Here is a 20,625-nt window from a genome sequence, read left to right as displayed (position 1 = left end):
AAAAACTTTTGTTTGGATGGCTATTATTATTATTATTATTATTAGTAGTCATGTATGTATATTAAATAACAACAAATGAGTGGTTTTTGCATTAGTAGTAATTTGGAAGATTAAATATTTAAACCATTTTTTAGTAGTTGATAAAATATTTAAACCTTGAATTGCAAATTGGTTATGGTAATTGGTATGCGTCAACGTTATTTATAACAGAATTTGGATCATTCACAACGTGGTTGATTTTTTTTTTTTTAAAAAAAAGAGTAGTTGTTTTGATAAAAGAAAAAAACATAAAGACTACTTATTTAATCAGTTTATTTATATATAAAAACGAGTAGTTTTTATATTTTTCTTAAATACTAAACAAATACACGTTTTGCAAAAAATCTAAAAACCACAAATAACTTTTATTTTATATTTATTATAATAAATTTATATTTTTGAAATGAGTTAGTTTAAATTATAATATAGTATTAAAAAAAATAAATTGAGTCAATGTGACTTTGATTTAATGATAAAGAATAAATTCTAAATTAATAAAGTTTTAGATTAAGTTCTACAACGTATGTGTTTAGTTATTTAATTATTTTAATAAATTAATTAATTATTTAATAATTGCAAATTTATACTATTTAACTAATTGTAATTTCATTTAGAAAAAATAAAACAAGCTACGATTGCTTGCCTTAATTCCTAGTATTTCGTAATGAGGGGCCATTTCCGTAATTAAATCCAAATCCCCCGATCCTTTGTGCGGAAAACTGACCACCGCCAAAGAAAAAAAACCCTAGCTTTCTATCTATGATGATGTTGGTTACAAAATCGAGGCTCTGAAAAGACCCCTTCAATTTCGCTGCTCCCCTCCATCCCTCTTTCTTTTGTCATCTATCTTTCAATTTCTTTTTTTTTTTTTTCCTTATAATTAATCTCCAATCCTCTTAACCAATCGCCATTCGTCATGCCTAAGAGGTAATTAATCAATCAATCCCCCTCTTTTCTTTTCTGTTGAATTAATTTCATCAAGTCTCTTTTAAATATCAAATTTGTTTATGTATCAGCTGATGATTTAAATTGCTTTTGATCTTGATAATCCTGTCCTTTTGAGGCTTTTGTTTTTGATGATGTTTTTCCTTTTGTTTTAAATTGACTTCTGAGAAAATCTACGGAAACTTTTTTATTGTTAGCAGTAGAACTCAAGGCAGTCAAACTCAGATCAGCAGCAATTTTTATGCCAGGGCCGATTATATAGATACTATGAGCATGAGATGCATGTTAATATTAATATTACCAATATTTCTGAAATTTTGAATGAAATGGTAGAATATGTTTTCTTCTGTTGTTTGTTTCTTTAAGCCTCTCTGCATGAATGGAGCTGAATAATGAACTGTTAGGCTGGTTCTGTTTCTTTGGCACTTATATGTTGGGAAAATCTATGTCTTGAAATTACTGAGTTTTGGGAATTATGGATTACTTACTTATTTCTATGTCTTAAAACTTGGCTGTCTAAGCAATAGCCATGTTTCTTCTGGCTTCCAATCCTTTCCAGATGATGTCTGGTTGTAGCCCGCAGGTTTTGTAACTTTTAATTTTCTTACTATTCCAGGATTCTTTGTAAGTTCTTTGCTCATGGAGCATGCCTCAAAGGGGACCACTGTGAGTTTTCCCATGATTGGAAAGATCCACCAAATAATGTAGGAAGTTTCCCTTGACTTTTCTTTTTTCCATATACCAATTGCTGATTTTTTTGCTTACCTTATTATTGCTTCTTACTTTGTTGTTGCAGATTTGCACATATTATCAGAAAGGAATCTGCTCTTATGGTAATCGATGCAGATATGAACATGTTAAGGCTTCTCAATCAGATTTGTCTGCTTCATCTTCATCAACGGTACCTCACCAATCTGTTATCTCAGATTCTGTTCCTCTAGGTTTTTCAACAACCACATTTGGTGGGTCGGTTGTACTTCCAGCTGCTTCTGCTGAGTTTCCTGGCTCTAGGAGAGCATTGTTTCCTCACACCAAACAAGCATGGAATCTGGAATCTGGGCATCAAGGTCTATTGGATAATGGTATTGTTATGGAGCCTAGAAGTAGTAATCCAGTTGAACGGCCCATCTGCTCTTTTGCTGCTGCTGGTAATTGCCCCCGTGGAGAAAAATGTCCTCATTTTCATGGAGACTTGTGCCCCAGCTGTGGAAAACATTGTTTGCATCCTTTCAGACTTGAAGAGAGGGAGGAACATATAAAAATGTGTGAGAAAAAGCAAAAACATCTTGAGGCATTGAAACATAGTCAAGAAATAGAGTGCAGTGTTTGCCTGGATCGTGTTCTCTCGAAGACCACAGCAGCTGAACGGAAGTTTGGCTTGCTGTCTGAGTGTGATCATCCATTCTGCATATCCTGTATTAGAAATTGGCGTAGCAGTTCCCCTTCCTCAGGAATGGATGTCAATACTGCATTGAGGGCTTGCCCAATTTGCCGCAAGCTATCATACTTTGTCATTCCTAGTGTCATTTGGTATTGCACTCCAGAAGAAAAGCAGGAAATTGTAGATAGCTACAAGGCAAAATTGAGGTAATGTCACTGCAGTTTCAACGTATACGTCCATGCATTATGATTTTGTTTAAGTTCTCAAAAGTATGTATACAGTTGAAGGATTGTTTGGGTGATCTGTAATATCTGTCTTATTGTGTATATTATTTTTATGATATAATGAGCATAAGTCATTCTAGTGAATGCTGAACTTAATGTCTGTAACTTAGCGAGGCAGCTTTGCTATTCTAACTAATAAATCGATTTATATTGTTTTTCGCACCTTGCAGGTCAATAGATTGCAAGCACTTCAACTTTGGAAATGGGAACTGTCCTTTTGGGACTAGTTGTTTTTACAAGGTAAATTGGTTGCCTATTTATTCTTCAGCCCATTGTAAAACATAGAAATTCCTTTTCTTATTTTTTCCAAATATACATATGTTCAGATCTTATCAACTATAAACTGTTTAGATGTGATCTTTATGTTATTATTCTCTGTCTCTCCATTTGTGCATTCCTGTCTTTTATGGTAATTTCTCATCCTTTTCTCTCATTGTGTTACCATGGTTGCTCAATTTTTTAGCAGTTTCTTAGCCCAATCTCCACAGGATATCAGACGGTTTGGACTTCTATTTGAAGAAGTTGTTTTAGGAAAATAAATTATTCTCAAACTTTTGACAACCACAAGCTTTGATCCTAATTTCCTTGAGTAAAAGTGCTGCTAATGGAGGGTAAGAGGAACAAGGATGAGGCAAAACTAATTGGTAAGGAAAAGATGATTAATCATAGTCAAGATATGGACCAAGTGGTTGCAGGGAAAGATTGTAATTTAGCAAATCTAATTCTGAGCAAGGAGTGATAATTTAAGAATTTAGTTAGAATCTAAAGGCAGTTTCGTTTGGTCATTTGGCTTTTTCATTCCCTCTTTCTCCCTCTGTGCCACAAGTAAATGCATTACAAGAGCTCGAAGCAAACTGCACGGTGCTTTGAGATTTGTTTCACAAGCACGAAGTTTGACTTTTGTTTTGATAGATATACATTGATGAAGATTTTTCTTTTGAAAATTAAAGCACATTAACAGAAAAGTGGTGAGGTAGTACTTTGTTATGTATTTTGCTTACTAATCTTCAGAGATAGTAACCCAATAGGAAAACAGCATAAGCTTAGTGCCTTTGTGCCAAGATTACCTCCGTCTAATGTTCTATGGGTTTTGTTGCTCTTGAAATTATTATGCTGAAAGAATTAAGGAGGAAAAATTGTTTCTCTTGCTTGTCAATTGCACTTTCTATTTCATCTTGCCAAGCCCAAGTGATTATTCAGCTATTATTAATTTTATGTTGCTGTTTGATTCACTTAATTTTTTAGCCAAGAGGTGCTTTAGTTTTAGCTTTCAATGTCTTGCTATGTTATGTTTGGGGATTCATATATTCTCTTCTGTTTCTTCTATCTTTATGTATGTGTTCCTGCCTTTTTTCTTCTTCTTTGGGTGGGGGGGGGGGGGGTAGTTGTCTTATGTCACAGTGCCATTTCCTTGGCAGTTTGTAGGATTTGCTGATGTTAATGGAGATGCTCAAAATTGCTCTTACCGTATTCTCTCCTTGGTATTCTGTGCATTTATATGGCATTTATTTTAGTCGTAGAGAGTGTTAGTTTTTACTATTCCTTTAATGGATACACTTGTGTTGTCTTCCAGCATACAGTCAAGCCAGTCTCTTATGCATGGAAATACCACAGGCCACCTCCTCGCAGATCCAATGTTATGGATATGGATGCAATTTTTGATTTTTTCAAGCACTTAATTGCAGAAGATGAAATGAATATTTTTGATGCTGAAGATTTTGAAAATGATGATTTAACATCTACTGAGATGGCCATGTCATTAATGCAGCTAGATTTTGAATCAAGTGACTCCTCAAGCGATGAGGAGAATTGTCTCTATTAAGTTCCTAAATTAGTTGTTATGCTTCATTCTTCTGCCAGAAATTTGGAAAAGTGGTTATGTTGGTGTTTTGATCTGGGAGAGGATTGGTCTTGGAGATTGTTAACTTGGCCATTGCAGATTGTGTCATGTTAAGACTTAAGACATTGTTAATTATGATTGAAATCTAGATTAAGATACTAGAGTTTGAATTGCTTTTTTTTTCATGGTTCACATTAGTGTGAGGCCTTCAATGTGGGTATTGCCTTGGTTTCAATCCTGGGATGGTGTATTAGTCTTCTTTAGAGGGCTTGATTCCTCATGCCTCCAAATGGTGCATGTGTTTCTTATGTCGTAGAAAAAACAGGAAAACACACAAGCCAATCTTTTCTGGTTAAAGAAATATTCTTTGGACTGAATGCGTGGATATATGAAGTCCTATCATTCAAATGACAGGCTTTAAAAATGGCATATTTGTTCTTCTAGCATCTTTGTTTGTAATATATGTCACCCAAATATGATTGAAGATTGTCTGTTCCAGTATTAGTCCTGCATCTTTAGCGTTCTCTTAATGCTGTGCTTTCACTATGGGTAAATTTTTGTCTAGTGTATTATCATGGATGTTTTGTATTTGTAGCATGCATATCAAGATGGTCGGTTGGAGGAAGTAGCTCTGCGCCATCTTGGAGCTGAAGATGGACACACCATCATAGCTAAGAATATTAGGTATTCTCTTTGCCATTTTTGTTCTTTTGTTTTTGTGTATATAGACTTGGTTAATGGAATAAAAGCAATATCTTCTCTTTTGTTGGTCGTTTTCTCTTTTCATTCATTCTTACTATCTTGAGGGTGTTTTCAGGTTGTCTGACTTTCTTGGTGACTTGCACATTAGGTGAATGTTCACAATATCTATTACAAAGTGAGTTCCAGCTTTGACTCTGCTTTTCTTCTTTTGACCTACTTCTGGTATCTGATACAGATGCTTTAGATACATAAGTTGTATATTCGTGTCCTGGGGCTTGTTCTCTGGTTGGCTTCCTCTCCCCATTTGTCTAGTTATCATTTGTGGTAGACATCAAGGTCTTGATTGTAGTAATGCACTTATTACATCTGATAGTCATTGCCCTTTATGTTTCCTAGATGTTTTTACCTATTCCGATATACTTTCATGCCTCCAGGATATCTAAATAATGCAAGGACCTATATGCAACTTTGGTGAAAAAGTTTTCTTCAGTTTCTAGTGTTGCTCTCCACTTGAAAAGGTAACGTCTATAATGTGTATAAATAATTGGGGTACAAAACTGTGTGTGGTAGTTTTATCTTAATACATGTGTATTTCTATTGTTGTAAACATGTATTTAACCAAATGCAGGATTGGTGATTGGAGAAACCAAGCTTGGAATCATGGGGCATGCGGGGTTATGCAATAAACTGCATCTTATATTAATCAAGTAACTTTTTGGAGAAAGTGCTGCTTGATGGATAATATTTGTTGAAGGTTTGGATTTTATAGTAGCCAATGGCGATTAATTTGAATAATGGATGTGCTGTTAGCAGTGTTTGCGCTGCATGCTTCTCTCTAATCAGTGGGACACTAAGAACTGTATATTGGTTTTGCTGCGATAATCTATCTTCACTGACAGAGCTAGAGATGTATAGAGCAGCATTGCTGAGGTTTTTGTGTTGAAATATCAGTTTCTTTGCTGGATTCTGCTTGATCCTGTAATATGCTGGATAGTGTGTACAAAATACATTGTTTCGGAATATGAATATGAGCAAATTCGTTATCTTATCCACGAGATTGCCCCTGCCCTCGTGGGTGAATCGGAAATGATGCCTGCGGGGTAGATCGTTGGCCCATAACAGAGTAGGAGTAGTGGCTACAATTTTTTCTTTTCCCTTTTCAGTTGTGGTAGCCAGACATAGCCACACAGAGAGAGAGAGAGAGAGAGAGAGAGAGAGAGAGAGGAGAAGAGAAGAGAAGACGCACTGCAGCTCCATTGTACAACATTAAATAAGCCTCATTGGCTGCCACTAACTAGCACTCCACTTGAAAATATAAAATTATATTAGTTAGTAAAATTTTACCAGCACTGCCACTTGAAGATGTGGCACTGGTAGTTTGTTTGTAGAATTGTAGAGCTCGTGTGGAATAGGTGGCTGAGTGGCATGGCATGTTTACTTACTAATCATGTATATATGTTCGTATGTATATGTGTATGTTGAATTGATCGCATCAGAACGTAACCCTGCTTCTGAATACTATTTTCCTACTGTGCATGCAGTTTATATATATATATATGTAGTTTTCTTTGTGGTTCTCGACAACATTTTGAAGTCGTACTATTTATCGTCGTTATAGAAATCTGGTGGAGCCCTAGTGGTGATATATGGTTGTTGTACAACATACATAATTTCAGTGGCCTAGAACAGTGTACCATGGATTTTGTGATAGCGCACTGAAGATTAGTAGAGAAACTTGCTTGCAACGAGAATGAAGAGAAATTAAACAGCTGAATAGTGGTAAATAGAAAAGAGATTCAATTGATGAGCTTGAGACCTTGGGTGAAGAAAGATGTAAAAGCGTCCATTTTAGCCTTAGCTAATGCTAAGCCCACCTCAACACCGCCTTTCACTTCTCTGCTTTCGGTGAATGAAATGGCGTTGGCATTATCAATTGAAAATTCCTCTATTTTCTTAGGCCTCCCCCACCCAAAATCAGTCTCGAAAAAATCCAGTTTCGGAGATCCTGCAACCTTAACACGGGTCTCCCATCCATAAAACACCTTCCAATCTGAAATCCAATTCTCTTCCCCTTCAAGAAATGCTTCATCAATTCCTCAACTCTGATTCCGATCGCATTTGCTGCAACAATAATCCCATTCTCTCCGCAAAGCTCACGTTGAATCGCAATTGTTCGAGCAAAACCAATGCAGTTACCAAAATAAGTAGTTGATACCGGATACTCCAACCGGGTAATACCACCCGCATCGAACCCGAAGTAACTTGGGTAATGGGTTCTTACCAAATAGTTTTCTGTCTACTTTCTCCTCAGCTTTTATCAAACAAACCCAAACGAAAGCACAACTTAAATTCGAAGGTGTTAAACAAGGAGGCCGTGGCTTGTTCCTCAGCTTACATCGAGCAATAATCCATTGTTTAATCTTCTCCATATCAGTAGGGCACATAAGGAAAGTGGCTCGAACCATGTCAGACAAACTCACCCAAGTGTCAACACCTATGGCCATCTCTTGTGAAGATTTTCTGTTGCTCCAATCGTTCAAGAAGATCGACTTGAGCCCACTTTTTATGACCGTCCTATCATAGAAGGGGAGTACTGGCTTGATGTAGAAGGAAGGTCCTCTGAAAAGTGATGCCCATATCTTGATGAAGCTGTTGAAAGTCCTTCCATCAGCAACCACGTGATGATATGCAAATCCAATGCATATGCCAAAATTGGAGAAAATATTGATTTGTGCGGCAAGCAAGGGGATTTCCTGCTTGCTTTTGGTTGCCCTGCTTCTGCATGTCAACTGAGTAGGGGATAAAAGTCGTTAACACAGCGCTGATGATTACCGGAGAAGTGAAAGAAATCTCCGTTAGATTCCGCAACAAAAGGAGACGTAGTTGCCTTCATTGTAAACAATTAGAGGTGTGAATGAGTCGGGAGGCCACACAAGGGTGCCCGCCAAAGCAAAGAAGTGTTGTAGAGTGAGCGAGAGAGAGTCTATGAGAGTGGGAAGAGTGGTGGATAAAAAGTGACAAGTAGGGTAAGGATAGTCGTCGAAGAAGAGAGGTTGGTTTGCCGAGAAGAAAAGCCATGGCATGCCAAAGAAAGTTAAGAGGAAGAGAGGTCCGTGGGGATGAATATGGTGGTAGAGAAACATGGTAGCGAGTAACAATTTCTACCGTGGAAGGGCGTTTAGCCATGAGTATTGGGAACTGATCAGGATGATGGATTTGCTTAATTAATTTCCCACCTAGTACACAAAGGAGAAACTCTATCTCGACGAGTATTGTGGCAGTCGAAGAAAATTAGTACTACTATTAAGTTTAGGAATGAAGACTCTCATGTGGGTTGTTCGGGCGTACTGGGTGCTGCTGGTAGGATAGATCTGAGAATTTCCTTTGATCTTTCCATGTTGTTTCGAAGGTTAATGTTGCAAATAGCTATGAAATATAATGAAACATTTAAAATGATATTTAAATTTTAAACTTTTTAATAAATATTTTAATTATGAATTTATTAATTAATATAATATTAATTTTTAATATGATTAATTTAAAATAATAACAGATGATGAATAAACTTTAATTAATACATTTATATTTCAAATATTATAACAAATATTTTAAAAATTTAATCACCATATTAAATATTTTAAAAATTTAATTCTAAAACCTTCGTGATATTATCCCAATGACATGACACATACTTTGGAAATCGTTAGAAAATTTAAAATATGGATTTAAATCAATGTTACAAATATAATTATTGCTTATGAGAGGGTTTACAAAATATAATATTAAGAGTTTAAAGTTTAAGTTGCATGCTAAAAATTCAAAAGAATGAAAAAATAAAAAAATCCAAAAAATTTTAAAAAATTCCTGAATTCTAAAAATTCCAAAATTTTTTAAAAAATTATGCCAAAAAATTGAATAAAGAAAAAAAATATGAAAAATTAAAAAATCCAAAAACAAAAGAAATTTAAAAGATTAAAAAATAGTAAAAAATTAAAAAAAAATCCCAAAATCTTAAAAAATATGAAGAAAATTTATATGGAATAAAGAATAAAGAGATAATAAGATAATTGTGCACCCAAATAAAAGTTGATGTTTTTATATGAAATCCCATCAGCAAAAACTATACATACAAAACAAAAGCTTATAAACCCAAAAAAAAAATAAAATAAAAGTTAAACCTATAATAATAATTTCATTTAAAATAATTTTAATAGCACATATTTCTGACAATGAAAGATTACTTAAATTGACATAATCAATCCACGAATCATATCTAAAAATCAAGTTACCAATCATTAATTATAATTAAGATCCAGAATACTAAAGCACATATGGAGATATATAGGTTAATCATCAATTGTTGTCCAATATTTATACATACATTTGACTTAGTTGAGCCAGTCTGTCATCTTTCCTTAATAATCGCCATAAATATGGATTTATCTAATAAATTGTACCATGCACCTGCAGACTCGCTCCAACACATAACACTTTTCCTTGCTGTCCACATAATAATAATAATATGTAAAATTAACAAACAACTTTTGAGGTAAAACAGGATCTAATAAAAACTCTAATTTGCTAAAAACAGACTAGTGTTTGCACCTATAATAAACACCCTTTACCCCCTCCAACATTCTTCAGTCGGTTGCAAACTCCATTTTAAAGGCGTGTTTGGTGAATTATTCAAGCTTAATTATTTTTTCACGCCAATAATGGAGATGAAGAAAGCTGCTTACGCTCTTCTCTTTGCCGCCGCCTCAATGAGCGCCGTGATGGCTGAGGTTGCTGCTCCTGCCTCTGCCCCTGCCCCAACTGCTACCAGCGATGCCTCTGCTACCTTCCCAGTTGTTGGATCAATTGTTGGCGTCTCAGTTGCCTCACTCATAGCCTATTTCTTGCATTAATTAAATCAAGAAAAAGAAAAACAATACAAGGGAAAAAAAATCTCAAAACTTAATTTCTGAATTAGGAAGGATCGTCCGGAATAAGATTCATCATATATAATGAGCTAGCTACTGATGAAGTTATTATTAGTATTATTATTATCTTCTCATGTCCTTCATTCCTTTCTTTGTATGTGAATAAGTTTATTACAGCAATGCAATAAAAGAACCTTCCTTCTTCAGCTTTTGGTTTCATGAATGTAGGTTCCTTCTCAGTCAATAGTTGCTTATTTTCATTAGTAATTTGCAAAGTAAACTGATGTTTACTTACATACATATGTGAGAATTAATTACAAGTGTACTATATATATATATATATATTATTCTCAGTCAAATATGAAAATCAAAGAATTTGGTGCTTGGTCATGGAACTATGGAAGAAAGGAAGGGCGAAGCAAACTATTTAATCTTCGTTTTTTTTTTTTTTTTTTTGGCAACATTGATTAGAATCTCCTTATGTAAAAACGCAATCAGATCCCTAGCGGAGTGGATGGAATAACTTGGCGTATTCCTTTTTATTTATTGATTTGGAGATAACAATCTGGAATCTCGTCCAAACATGCAACTGCCTAATCTAATCTATATACTAATTATAAATCCCTACAGCCTACTTAGTTGGTCTCACCAACTCAATTGAAAATTTGACCCAAAAAACCCCTAATTAAGTGTTAGTAAATATATAAATTGTTATTCATTATAAAAATTTATGAGGTAATTGTAATTTTGGTACTTGAATTTTGAAAAATGTATAAATTGGTATTAAAAAATAAAATGTACCACTTGCACCATTAACTTTGAAATTAACTTTGAAATAATATGTACAATTTACATTTTTAAATTTTAAATTATGTATTATATTAACCCAAACTCTAATCTCTTTAATTATATTGCTTATATGCGTAACATTTGACAAATATTATTAAATTATTTATTTACCACAGCATACTATTAACATTTTTTTAATATATATTTTTTACTTGAATTATAAAAATGATCTATGCTTGATCAATCATTTTTTATCACGTAATATTCACATTAAAATTTTTATAAAATATTTAATATTTTTATTTAACAGATAACATGTATATAATAAAATTATATTGATTAAAAATCATATAAATAAGTTGAGTTAACAATATTATAATTTGAATTAAAATAATACGTCATTTAAAAGTTTAAGGTGCAAATTATCTATTTTACTTTTTTAAGTATCAATTTATTCATTTTTTCAAAAGTTTAGTATCAAAAGTATAATTAATTCTTTTACTTTTATTTTTTAAATATTATTTTTCAAATTTGCACTCATCTAGTTTAAACAACAAGGAGGAATCTCACTCTTCCCAAAGCTTCTAAGTTTAGCTCCTCTTCCTTGGGCTATAAATTGTTGGTTGGGTCAAATCCCAGGGCAGGGCAGAACATTTCTCCTGAAAGAGGAGTTTACCGGACTAGTTTACCGTCTACATTCCTTTCTCTCTTTCGGATGAGTAAGCTAGAAGTAGATCTTCTTCATAATCGGGTTATACCTATTGTTAGTATAGTCAACCTATATAAGCTGGTACCCATTATCCCCACGTTTTTTTGTTTTCTTTTCATTTTAGGTTTTTTATTATTTTCTTCACTCCTTTTTTCTTTCTCCCTAATAGTAAGTGTCAAATTCTAGGGTTTTGGGTGCCAATTCCATTGGAGTCCTTGCTATAAGGCTTAACTTCTTAGTTACACACCATACAATTATCCTCAAGGAACCAGGACTTGGGACCGACTAACACATGAGATGGAGAAACAAGCCAATTCAAATCTGACAAGCTTTTTCTGCCTCAATTTAATCTGTATCGAACCTTAAAACTTGGACAAAACTGGTTGAAAAAGAAACGACTCTCTTTTCAACTAGGGATTTGATTGAAGTTCTATCAACTCAAATTATGTTAGGGCAAGTATGGACTGATTTGAATTGGTTTTAAGGGAAAACCAATCCAAATAACCAATTCAAATCAAAATATTATGATTTTTAAATTTTTGAATCCAAACACATCCTAATTATAGTATTAACCAAATCAATCCAAAATAATTTGGTTTGGCTTTTTGACAAAGTAAATTAAAACATGAAAATGAAAAAAAAAAAATCATTCTCTAAAGTTTAGTTGAGAGTGTATTGTAAATAATGAATCTCACCCATTCAACAAAATCTTCCTCATGGCAGAACCAACTATCAAAGAAGAAATGACCGTGAAATGAACTAGCATACGATACAAGACAAAAAAATTACATATATAAACAACCAAAACTAAGCTTAAACAAAAGAATTAAAAAAACAAAAGTTCGATTAGTCAAACAAAAATGAATCATTATTGAATCTTTGAAGAGGATTGATTTTTAAAATGAATATTCATTTTGAGAAAAAATGATAGCGCAAAGATGTTGATTAAAAAAAAAGCTTTAAGGCCTGAGAGTAGGACCCACTTTTCAAATGAAACCTTAAACTAAAAAGAGCTTATATATTTTTTAGATGAAAATATTAATATAAAAAAAATATACAACTAAAATAACAAAATGTTTATATAAATATAAATATCATTATGTTATTTATTTTAATTTAGATTTCGGTTTAGATTGATTTTAGAATAATAAGAAAACAAACCTAAACCAAAATTTTAGTTGGGGTTTGGTTTTGAAAACAATCAAAATTTTTTTTGTATTCAAACCAAACCAATCCAAACCAAATTAGTCAATTTAGTTTGGTTTTAACCAAATAACTTTCAGCCTAAATAACTACCAAGGGCTACATAGATTCGAAATGTGCAGGGAGGGTAACGAGTTTTGGCCATTGGCATAAAGCACACCACTTCCTCCAACACTAAAAAAGCATTAGATCATGCCGAACGAGAAAGTAAATCCTTAAGTGGTACCCAGTTGCATACAACATTCAGAAATCAAATCAAACAGGACTTGCATTCACAAGGAACCCTGGTCCTTGTGTCCAACTCCAACTGACAAAAAAATTGACATGGGAACCTATTCACATAACAATTAAATAGAACACATCAATCCTAGTCATAAACAGTGGCAATTGCAAAGTAAAGAATGAGAAATCGAATCGGATATTAGATGCCACCAATTTCTTTCATCTTCTTTTACCACACAATGATCAAGTATGAATAATCTGCCATTTATCATGATGTAGGTATCTAGACCTGAGAATCTATAATACAATACGGTAATATATTACGAACACGTTATGAATATAAGACTCAAAGATAATATAGCTTAAAATTTTAATAATAACCAAATATAGATTTAACAAAATAAAAAATATATATTTCATATTTTCATGTTGACACGAATTATAATACGTAATTTTCGTGTAAAATATGACATAAATACAATAATTTTAATATTGTACACAATATGAATACACAAATCCTCAGTTTTAGACGTATCAGAGAGCCCCCCAACACAAACAAAAACAAACATCAAGAGAAAAACACCAAATAATCCAAGTACAGTAGAGAAACATTTCATGCAGAAGAAACACCAAACAAAAATCTGTTTCCATGTTAAACCAAATATGCAGATGTCAAAACTTGAACTTCTAAATGCAACGACTTTACGTTATGCACATAAAATGCAAACTCATTTTTTCCCTTAACTTTCCTTTTTTTTTCTCCATTTTGTTCTATTTTCTCCCTTTTTTAAATATATATATATATAAAACGAAAAGCTAAATAAAAATTAACCATAACCCCTCAAACAAAAGACAACTACCCATCTATTCACACATTTCAATCTAATGAATATGTAACTCAGGGGCCAAGAACATTATTTCCGCTGTCTCTTGCTTCCACCCCCTGCCCAAGTCAATCCACCCCCTCCCCCCCTTCTCAAAGAGAGAAAAAAAAAAGCCTGTAATAGCAAAATTGCTTACAGAAGACCGGTTTGCCACTTCTACATACATCTATATGCTAGAAACGTCTCCAGGTGTTGAAGAATCATCACATTTCTACGAAACAAAAGAATGGTTGGACATATCTCCATTCTTAGATCCATAAGATACTTGGTGCAGTCTGTCATATTCAAACATTTCAACAAAATTCGGTGCAACCCCAGAGAAGGAATTTGAGAAATGACATACTCAACTAGGAGCTAGTGGCATTCCCCTCTGACTTAGGCTCTGTTCGGACATAGGTGAGACTGCGGGCGGTGGGAGAAGAAAATTTTTTCCCAGTGACCGAAGCACCAGCATCGGCTGGAGTGGCCTGAGCATCACGCTTCCATTGCAAACTTCTGGCACCAGGTTTGATAGGAAGGCGAGGCCTAAATGCACCTGCTATAACTCTGGCAAAAGGAGCTCTAGCAAACCTTGCAGCAGCTAATGGAGAGCCCCTGGCAATGCGGGGCCATGTCATGAGAGAAGCAGCTTCTTGATGAGTAGAGCTTCTCTTCACAACCTTGAACAAGAATGAAATCAAACAGTTCGATTTAGTTGCCATAACATTTTTTGGAGCAACAAACCAATATCCATGCAAATTTTAAAGAAAGAACTTGGCAGAAACACAGGTTCATCAACCCAGAATCACACAGAATGGACCAGATTTTCAGACCTGGCAATCTAAATCTCAACATGAAATCAATATAAAACAATGGTGATAGTTTAAAATTTTAATAAAATCATATACGAGTTTGATAAAATTAAAAAAAAAATGTATTTTATGTTTTTGTGTTGACATAAATTGTGACATGCAATTTTCGTGTAAAACATGATAGGAATACACGAATTGTCAGTGCTTTACATGACACAAAAACACAAATTGCCAGGTCTGTTTCCTAGAACTATTTAATTTAAATCAATCAATTTTAACCAGTTCAAACCTCACAGTCCAAAGTTTCACGAAGTCCAATAAAATGAAGTCTTAGTTTAACATCCAGAATATAGCTAAGTTGTGTTCTGTGGAATATTTAAACTGGATGCACCTGTTATCTCGGTAACCTTTCCTGTACTGGAATTTAACAATTTTTTCCCAGAATTTTCATAAACTGGATGCACCTGTTGTCTCATTAACCTTTCTGGTACTAATAATTTTTTCCCAGAAATTTCAGACACCACTGACAAGACGAGTAAGTTCGTCAAAACACAGCCTAATGGATACAAGACACAAGACGTTAAATCACACCACTTTTTGGTCCACTATAGCATCATCATTGGATCAGGTCTTCTAACAAGCAGAACTTAAAGGTGGCAATATAGGAATAGAGACCATCGACTTGATTCAGGACTAATTATATTACATTTAGAACTATTCAGTGACAGGTGATAAGGAACGACATTGTGATAACCATTAACTGCCGAATTAAGAACTAAAATAACATAATTATTATCCAGAAAAAGTTCCAGCCATCAAGGAAGACTAAAAATTTTACATCACTAGACACTAGTCATCTAAGTCAAGATAGCCTTTCCTAGAGGGTAAAAGAGATAAGACAAAAAAACTCCCCCAAAGCACCTAGCCCAACATAACCTAATGATATAACCATATAAATATGAAAAGCAAGTTGCACAGAAAAAGATCATATAAAGGAGGTTTAGTTAAAGAACAGAGAAAAATGGTTAAATACCTTAAGAATCCGTGACATGAATGAGGTACCATCCAAAGATAAAGCATTGTCTGCTGCTTCCTTACGCATGAACTCCACATAAGCTGACCTGTTTAGGCACTGTATCTTAGCAAAAAGCGACTATTTTCCCAGAGAGAGGGAAAGTGAGAGAAAACAAATATTTCAAACACCTTACCCTTTTGGTTGCCCCGTTGCTGCATCTGTAACTATAACAACTTTTAGCACTTCTCCAAACTTATTAAAATGCCGCGAAAGACTGTCCTTTGTTGCAGCAAAATGAACCTGCTTATCAATGATGACAGTGCCATATATAGTCAAGATTAAGGAGGGAGACATACGTCCTTTCTAATGTAAGGAGATGGTTATGGTTTCTTACATTGCTTACAAAGATGGTTCGACAATCAGCATCCTCTAAAGGAAGAGCACCACCATATGAAACTGCAAAAAGAAAATATTAAAAATGGATAATGCTAAAAATCAAAGAAAAAATCCAACAGAACAGAATAAAATACCTTAGTTGAGCAATTAAAAAAGAAAATAATCAACAGAGACAAAAATATAGGTTGAAATACACAAGAGAATGCCTTGCCTATCGCATGCAACACCCAAATAATCTATCCCAAAAATACAAGACAACTCACCAGAAGAAGACTGCACAGTCTTCTGAGACATTTCTTGAATACCAGCAGCACCTTTTGCCTATAAATTAACACAGAAAGTAAATTCAACAGCACAGTGAACAGATTAAGTGATGAGAATATAAAAATGGGTCAAAAAATCGTACATTTCCATTACCAACAGTAACAGGGTTGTCATTCTCCTTTATCAATCTAATGTTAGATTTGCCAGCAACTGCTTCGCTCTCCTGAAGAGATTTTCGACCGTCCAATTCTGAAACATCCCTCGGCTCTTGATAATGAGGTGGTTTCCAGGTACTTACATTAACAGAAATATTGACAATCTTACGAGAAGTATTTGCTGCACCAGTAGATTGATTGTTCCTTGTCATTTGCATGATTTCATCATCCTTAGCTACACTGTATTTCACCATAAGAGAGTTATCACCCTTGTTTCCAGGAGATGTACCAGTATGAGACACATCCATAACTCCATGGCCAACAGCATTAACATCATCATACACTTCATTGTCAGACAGAAAATCTGAAGCCAACCCAGTCTCACTTTCTAATGCTGTTACGTTCCCGACATGTTTTCCAGCATAATCATCTCTTTGATGATATGCTGATTGGATTTCCTCCAAAGTTTGGTTAAGATCTCCATATTCTTCATCCTCAGCAACAGATTCTCTGAATTCAGCACATCGGACATGGGTCTCCAAAACATCCATTCCAGGGCCAAGCCTGTCAAACACACTTCCAGCAGTTTTGACCTTTTTAACATCTTCAGCAGCTTCTGCCACAGCTTTGATCACAGATGCCATTGGATTTGGCACACTTGCAATAGATCGAATTCTCCTAGGACGATCTGGCAATGATGCATCTCCAAAAGATGTTGACACCACAGATCGCAGGCGCTTGAATGAGGGCTCTTTTGATGAAGTAGATGGCCTTGAAGTTCCAACTGCATCTCGCACAGCAAACTGAAGCAGCCGCCTTGGGGCATCAATGGTCATCTGGGAAACTGCCTCCCTCTGCCAAAAGAGTTCATCCATGGATAACAAAACTGTAGCCAAAAGAATGAGAAAAGACATATATTGGCATAACATCAAACTGCTCCTCCGCAGCTCACACAAAAATATTTCATTAAGAAACAGAAGCCTTTTGAATCCTCGTTAGAGCAAAAAAATTATTTAATGATTGATACATGACCCTAAGGAATTAAGAAACTTATCACTATGACATCCACTCTAAACACTTCATTAAGGAATGATATTTAGAGTCCTCCCCTTGTTATATTTTGACCAATGAATCAGGTTCTCAGAGCAACTTGATCTTACTCTTGTTAAATGTCCATTACTCAACTAATCAAGGATATGGAACCTAGAAATTCAAACCTTAATAGGTTGTCGCTCAACAAGTCTGCTCCTTTTCTTCTGACTAGGATGAGGAGAGGGAGATCTTTCACGGCTTACTTTTTGATGGGCTTTTTCCCCAAAACAAATATTCTCAACCTCGGAGCTCCAAAGAGAAGGTGGTTCGGCAGCATCCCAAGCTAGTCCTTTCCACTCCCTATTGTGCCTGTTCCTAGCAAACTTAGTAGACTTTCCTCTTTCAGAATCAGAATCCAACTGGTGAGAATCAGTACCAGACTGCTGGTTCCCCGATATACTTGTTTTGGCTGCTTTTTCCACATAAGGTTCCTGAGAAGGAACATATAGATCCAAATTTGAGGCCAGATGATCCCACAACCTGTTCAAAAGCAAAGAAGTTATATACATATATATATATAAGGATGGCAAAGGGATAAGTCCCTCGCAACTATGTTTATACAAGCACTGACTTTCCCCAAAGAAGAAAGTTGGAAAAACAATTGAAATACCAGGAGACAAAAGAATCGCTGTCATCCCCAAGAAAAACGTTCAACTCATTCCTTGCTTCATCTTTACGTCTGCCATTTCTCAATAGGACAATCACATATTCCTACCAACCAAATCAACGAATTGGGAATATGATTAGACATCAATTGAAATATCTGATCTTTCACAATTTGTCTAATTGATTTGCTAATTTGTGCATTCCATTCACGGAGATTGGATGTAATCATGAACCAGAGCACCACAATTAATACTGAAAAGGTTTACCAGATGCTAAACAAACTAAGGCTATAGACATTGGTATTGGAAAAAAAAAATTAAAACCATATACCATAACAAAGAATCTTACAACTGAGAAAAAACTAAAGAGCTTTTGAAAATCCACAGAAAAAGTCATGAAATTTTAAGCAAAAAATTAAAGAAAAGGAAGTTTTTTAATTCCTTATTTGCTCAGTAAAAAAATAAGTAACTACCAACACATCAAATGTAATTACCCATCAGATTTCAATGCTTTAGCCCCAGGTAAAGGAAAACTTCATGTTGTGATTCTTCCCAGCCTTTCCAAACAACTAGTGATACAAACTCTTGATAAGTAGACAGAATAAGCAAATAAAAAATGGATGGTAGAGTAGTTGAAAAGTTTAAATTCTGCAAGGAAAGTTGTAGAGTCCTACAGGTTAGCCCTGAAAAACATGCAATGATTACCCGATTGAATCAAAGACCGATTATAAAAGTGCGAACTCCAAAGGCAAATAAAATAAGCCAAATCTCACAACTACCCAAAATGCAACAGTTGAGAGAGAAATGAAATTGCAATATTCACAATTTTATAATCAAAGGCAATATATAAAAATACAAAAAAAATCAAAATTAATTAGTAAAGGGAAGGGGGTAAAGAGTACCACAAGAGTATCATCAGTGTAGTCACCCATAAACTCCTTGAGTTTATCCTTGACTCTATCTCTCAACTTGGATGCTCCATCTCCGCTAAAATTAAATTTAAATGTCATATCATCACCCCGATCCACACTGCCCATCTTGGACGATTCCCCCTTCTAAACCCTAAGCTAACCTATATAAATATAAAAAAAAATGGATAATAGGCTATTCGACAAACCCTAACTCCAGGGGTTTGCAAGCATCAAGAAAAGATGGAAAAATGCCGCGGCGGGGGAGAGGATTGGGGGTGATTATCGGGAGAGTAAGGGAAAATTTCGGGTCTCATGGGAATCCCCCGGAGTTGAGAGAATCGAAAAGGGGAAGAAGAAGAAGAAGAAGAAGAGCGTCCGTTTCGTTCATATATATGTACCGACTGTGGGTTTGTGAGAGTGGGGAAGGCGGGGGGGCTTTCCCTGTCTGGCTGCAGTGAGGGTAAAAATAGTAAAAACTTAGGCGTTGCTGAGTGGATCGTCAATTTGCAAAGCCAATGACGTTTTCACAGTAAGGGAGAAAAAACAAGATTTCAAAAACTAGTGGGCCAAGATGGCCCAACCTAGCCGGCCATAAACCAATTTTAATGCTCACTCCATTTTTGCATGATTGAAGCGAGGCGCCTTTGGATGCCCTCTTCACGTTAGCACCAGACAGGTCAGCCCATCAAAATTATTGAAATTGAAAGTCAAAATTGAACAAAAGATTATTGCATCACCAATAAATAAAATTGAAAGTTAAAATTTCGTTAATATAATTTAAAGTTAATTTTTGTTATTTTTATTTTAACACTTTTAATTTTTAAATTTACTCATTAATAATATATTATTTCATTATAGTATCCATGCATGGAATATAATTTTTTTTTTAAATTCATATATAATATTATATTACAATATATTTTTTAACGTGATAATGTTTGCTTATATGAAAATTTAAGTAGATGATCTTTTTTTTTGTAATGTAAAAAATTTTCTAAATTTTTTTATAATAACATGTAAGATATTTTTTAATTTTAAAATATTTATAAAAAAAATGAAACTTAGTTAAATATTTGCTTTTGACATGTAAGATATTTGTTTTTATTGTTTGCTTTGCTTAACAAAAAATAATAATAATAATAAATGGCACTTAATTACTAAATCTTTATGAAAAGAGCTAAAACTTTATAAAATGAATTAGGATTTTTGACGATAATACACTTAGTCAATGAATATGGGTTTTTAACTCAAATTGTACTGGAAGAATGCAATTTAAAGCTAATATTTGTTTTTTTTTAAATGTATTATTTATCTTTACGTTAAATTCTTTACTATGTAATTAGGTGAAAATAAATATTTACTAAGGTTTTTTATTTTTTGATGAAAAAAAAGCAAAAAATACAAAATCTTAAAAAAATAATAAAAACAAAAGTATCAACCACAAACAGAGTCTAAGAAGCTAGAATTATTATGTAG

At 34.2% G+C, this 20,625-nt stretch overlaps 2 protein-coding genes and 2 pseudogenes across 4 annotated transcripts; 2 read left to right on the top strand and 2 right to left on the bottom strand.

The window, feature by feature from the left end:
- The first annotated feature begins 639 nt into the window (after window positions 1-639).
- Window positions 640-6,239, top strand: LOC111304485 (zinc finger (CCCH-type/C3HC4-type RING finger) family protein). 3 transcript variants are annotated; one of them, XM_089751143.1, is made up of 8 exons: window positions 640-966; window positions 1,601-1,688; window positions 1,781-2,571; window positions 2,820-2,889; window positions 5,085-5,173; window positions 5,307-5,366; window positions 5,626-5,709; window positions 5,820-6,239. In XM_089751143.1, the coding sequence occupies exons 1-6, from the start codon at window positions 956-958 to the stop codon at window positions 5,341-5,343; spliced, it is 1,086 nt and encodes a 361-aa protein (XP_089607269.1). In that variant the 5' UTR covers window positions 640-955; the 3' UTR covers window positions 5,344-5,366; window positions 5,626-5,709; window positions 5,820-6,239. The 3 variants fall into 3 exon arrangements, with proteins under 3 accessions (XP_089607269.1, XP_022756768.1, XP_089607270.1); XM_022901033.2 differs by having other exon boundaries at window positions 681-966; window positions 4,223-5,173; XM_089751144.1 differs by lacking the exon at window positions 5,085-5,173 and having other exon boundaries at window positions 726-966.
- A 646-nt stretch (window positions 6,240-6,885) lies between these two features.
- LOC111304484 (phenolic glucoside malonyltransferase 1-like) lies at window positions 6,886-8,519 on the bottom strand (annotated as a pseudogene).
- A 1,265-nt stretch (window positions 8,520-9,784) lies between these two features.
- LOC149512726 (arabinogalactan protein 23 pseudogene) lies at window positions 9,785-10,098 on the top strand (annotated as a pseudogene).
- Window positions 10,099-13,503: 3,405 nt separating this feature from the next.
- Window positions 13,504-19,650, bottom strand: LOC111304482 (uncharacterized). The gene is made up of 9 exons (XM_022901030.2): window positions 19,141-19,650; window positions 18,244-18,344; window positions 17,759-18,113; window positions 16,529-17,395; window positions 16,386-16,443; window positions 16,121-16,182; window positions 15,920-16,026; window positions 15,745-15,832; window positions 13,504-14,579 (listed from the first exon to the last, which is right to left on the bottom strand). The coding sequence occupies exons 1-9, from the start codon at window positions 19,273-19,275 to the stop codon at window positions 14,268-14,270; spliced, it is 2,085 nt and encodes a 694-aa protein (XP_022756765.1). The 5' UTR covers window positions 19,276-19,650; the 3' UTR covers window positions 13,504-14,267.
- Window positions 19,651-20,625: the final 975 nt, after the last annotated feature.

The sequence above is a fragment of the Durio zibethinus genome, chromosome 21 (assembly GCF_047325235.1).
Source record: "Durio zibethinus cultivar Kanyao isolate XHJ-2024 chromosome 21, ASM4732523v1, whole genome shotgun sequence".
Classification (NCBI taxonomy): domain Eukaryota; kingdom Viridiplantae; phylum Streptophyta; class Magnoliopsida; order Malvales; family Malvaceae; genus Durio; species Durio zibethinus.
Note: the sequence above shows the minus strand (reverse complement) of the source record. Positions and strands in the feature narration are given on the sequence as shown.